This window comes from Monodelphis domestica, chromosome 5 (assembly GCF_027887165.1).
Source record: "Monodelphis domestica isolate mMonDom1 chromosome 5, mMonDom1.pri, whole genome shotgun sequence".
NCBI classification, from domain to species: domain Eukaryota; kingdom Metazoa; phylum Chordata; class Mammalia; order Didelphimorphia; family Didelphidae; genus Monodelphis; species Monodelphis domestica.
The window spans coordinates 219,648,319-219,652,528 of NC_077231.1; the positions used below are offsets into that span (position 1 = coordinate 219,648,319).

Below are 4,210 nucleotides of genomic sequence, written 5' to 3' on the forward strand. Positions count from 1 at the left end.
AGGGCACATGAAATTTATTCCAACCCCCTACCCTTTGTCAACATTGATGTTCCAGGTGCTGCCATAGCAACCCCCAAAACCTTGACTTTTCCTCCTCCTGAAATTAAAAACAACATATGAAAGGCATTAACCACCATTGGGTACCAAAGAGCTCTTCTTTGTGGTGGCCAAAAATTGGAAAACGAGGGGATGCCCATCAATTGGGGAATGGTTGAACAAATTGTGGTATCTGATGGTGATGGAATACTATTGTGCTCAAAGGAATAATAAAGTGGAGGAATTCCATGTGAACTGGAACAACCTCCAGGAACTGATGAAGAGTGAGAGGAGCAGAACCAGGAGAACATTGTCTACAAAGACTGATACACTGTGGCACAATTGAATATAATAGATGACTAGCAGCAATGCAATGACCCAAGACAATTCTGAGGAATTTATGAGAAAGAATGCTATCCATATCCAGAAAAAAAGAACTGTGGGAGTAGAAATGCAGAAGAAAAACATTTGCTTGATCACATGGTTTGATGGGGATGTGATTGGGGTTTTGGCTTTAAAAGATCACTCTAGTCAAATATTAATAACATGGAAATAGGAAAATTTGAACACTGATACATGTAAAACCCAGTGAAGTTGCTCATTGACTATGGGAGGGGGGAAGGGAAAGGAGAGGGAATGAACATGAATCATGCAACCATGGAAAAATATTCTAAATTAATTAATTAAAAATTAAAAAAGCAAAAACAAATAGGTAGAGCTCTATGATGAGATAGTAGAGTACACTTGCATTCTTTCTTATATTTTCTGTCTTGTGACTGGGGGGCAGGGTGGGATAGGAGAGAACAATGGGCAGATCTTGGAATTTTCATGTTTCTTCAGAGAATCTTCCCAGGGCTCTTCTCAGAGCACCCATCACTTCCTTGTTCCTCAGGCTATAGATCATAGGATTGAGCATAGGGGCCACTGTAGTATAGAATAAGGCAAGCATTTTTTCATTTTCTGCTGAGGAGTTGGACTGGGGCTTCATGTAGGTGAAGATACTAGCCCCAAAACAAAGGGAGACCACAGTGAGATGGGAGGCACAGGTCCCAAAGGCTTTGCGACGTCCCTGAGCAGAACGGATACGTAGAATGGCTTTAACAATCTGGGCATAGGAAAACAGAACCAGGGAGCAGGGTAACATGAGTACCACAAAGCCTGAGAAGGCCACCATGACCTTGTTGAAGGAAATGTCCACACAAGCCAAGCGCAGCACTGCTAGAGTCTCACAGGCAAAGTGATTGATAACATCCTTACAGAGAGGAAGTCGAAAGGTAATGATTGTCTCCATGAGTGAGTTCAGGAATCCAGCAGTCCAACAGGCAGCAGCCAGAGCAATGCAGAGTCCACCATGCATAATGACTGTGTAGTGTAGTGGATAGCACACTGCCACGTAGCGGTCATATGCCATTGCTCCCAGCAGGAAGAACTCAGTTCCACCCAATGCCAGTGTGATATAGAGCTGAACCACACAGCTATGGAATGGGATGGACTTCCTTGAAGATAGAAAATGAATAAGCATTTGTGGGACAGTGCTGTTCATATAGCAGATATCCACAAAGGACAGGATGCTAAGGAAGAAGTACATGGGGGTGTGAAGTCGGATGTCTATCCGGATCAGGTGGATGATAAGGAAGTTTCCCAGCATAGTCACCAAGTACATAGCCAGGAAGAGGACAAAGAGGTAGATCTGAATCTTCCAGTCATTAGATAGCCCTAAGAGGATGAACTCATTCATCCATGTCTGGTTATTATGGGCCATGTATTAGTTCTATCAGGGTGGAAGCAATATAATGAAGTGCTGATGCTTTGATTCTAGAAAAAAAATTTTTTTCTTGTAAATTATCAAAAGACTGTACTCATATACTCCCAGAAAAAAGGACTCACATTTACATATTTTAGCTTAAAAACCCAGTCAGAGTGATATGAAATTCTTTTCCTTATAATACCACCCTGAGAAGGAAGATAAAGCAGAAAACTAGGGCTATGAAATTTTAAGGAGTTCCTAAGTTCTCAATACTAACTAGCATTCAATCAAACAGAAGGAGGGAAACTGGTTTTTTCACCATTGACATTTGAAAATGCAAATTTCTGAAATCTTACCCAGATCCTTTTTGCCCCAGAGTACCATTTTCATATTCTCTGCCTTTTCCCCCTTGGAATCCTATCTTCTCTACCACATTCTCCTCAAGCTAAACATCTAGTATTCCCAGTAGAACCATTGCCACCCAAATCACTTCATACTCTTCTCCTTATGTTAAGAATTTGAAAGTCTGCTTCTCCATCCTGCCTCCAATAAATATTTGAAAATCCATTGCATCAAGAAAACACCGAACATGCACAAAGAAGACACACCGAAAAGGTAGACAATATGCACATTACTAAGAAAAATCTAGGAAGAATGGAAAATGAGTGAAATAGAATGCATAAGAAAGGAGAGGGGGGCATAGAAAAGGGTAATAGAATATGTAAGTAATAAAGTAAGATAAGTAAAGTATGAATGTAGCCAGAAGAAGAGTAAGCATAGATCAGGAAGAAGGATAGGAAAGATCAGAAAATGAGACTTTTGGAGGAAAGGAAGAAAAATGAGAAATCAAAGAAATGTTTCCATGAAAAAGGCAAAATCAAAAAGAGGAGATGAAGGAGTCAAAGTCAAAAGAGACGAGCAGGAGAAAAATTAGAAAAGTCAAACCCCTGACCACAATCCCTAAGTAATTTTATATTTTGCTAACATATCTCTGGTAGTAAGAACTAACATTTATTTAGTGTTTTATATTCCTTTATTCATGATTATTCTGTGAGGGTTATAGTGCAGATGTTATTACCCCAATTTTGTAATGTGGCATAGTAGAAAAGGCCATGGCTTTAGAAGACTTGAGTTTAAATGTTTTAGTTTTGTGATCTTGGAAAATTTACTGTCTTATCTTGAAAATAGTTATAGGATAGTAATAATAAATGTTATTGGTGGTTTAATGGTTAAAGGACCAACCTAGGGGACTGCAATACCTTAGTTGAACTCCTACAGTGAACACATATTAGCTGTGACTGTAGGAAAACCCCAAACCACTTAACCTTCGAGTGCCTAAGGCAATGCTCTAATGCTGGGCTTCTTAATCTGTGTGTGTGTGTGTGTGTGTGTGTGTGTGTGTGTGTGTGTATGTGTATGTGTATGTGTGTGTGTGTGTGTATGTGTGAGAGAGAGAGAGAGAGAGAGAGATGATGGATGCCTTCTAAAATGGTGTTTTAAAGGTATGAAATAAAATCCATACAACTAAAACAGAAGTCAAATATTGAAAGGCACAAGAATTTTTTTTAAACCCTCACCTTCCACCTTAGAATCAATATGATGTATTGGTTTCAAGGCAGAAGAGTAGTAAGGGCTAGGCAATGGGGGTTAAGTAACTTATCCAGTCACATGGCTAGGAAGTGTCTGAGGTCAGATTTGAACCCAGGACCTCCTGTCTCTGGGCCTGGCTCTCAATCCTCTGAGTCACCTACCTGCTCTTGACACTTATGAATTTTTTAAGAAGTCATGCACTACAGATGTATATATCTGGAACTAGGCTAGTTAAGGGTCTTCACTTATCACAAGGTCTCTTCCCAATGGCAGGTTTAATGTCTGTCTGCATGGAAAGGGGAATGATCTTCTGTCACATAACATAGCTGAACTCTTGACTTTATGGTTGTCTCACCAAAACTCACACAAATGCCTTTAATTGAATTTGTCAACAAATCATCAAGAACCATGTGAAAGGGGGCAACTAGGTGGCTCAGTGGACTGAGATCCAGGCCCAGAGTCAGGAGGTCCTGGGTTCAAGTGTGACCTCAGATACTTCATAACTGTGTGATCCTAGGGGTATCACTTTATTCCTATTGCCTAGCCCTTACTATTCTTCTGTCTTGGAATCAATATACTGTTTTGATTTGAAGGTGAAAGGTAAGGGGTTTGTTTTTTTTAAGAGCAATGTGAATGAATGTAGGTAGGAACTAGGGAACTGAGAGAAGGAGATAAGAAGAAAGGGTGGAGGGAGTAAGAAGATAAAACAAATAACTAACACAGGTTTTGAACCTGAAAAGAAGCAATGAATGCTTGACTGGTCAGTTTCTTGGGATACAACTGTCTCCTTATCATAGTCTTTCCTTCTGTTCCTCTTTCTGCTTGGCTACTTTTGAT

General features: G+C 40.0%; 1 protein-coding gene across 1 annotated transcript; it reads right to left on the reverse strand.

The window, feature by feature from the left end:
* Positions 1-862: 862 nt before the first annotated feature.
* LOC100013028 (olfactory receptor-like protein OLF3) lies at positions 863-1,798 on the reverse strand. Its single transcript, XM_001367381.2, has one exon. The coding sequence runs from the start codon at positions 1,796-1,798 to the stop codon at positions 863-865; it is 936 nt and encodes a 311-aa protein (XP_001367418.2).
* Between the last annotated feature and the right edge of the window lie 2,412 nt (positions 1,799-4,210).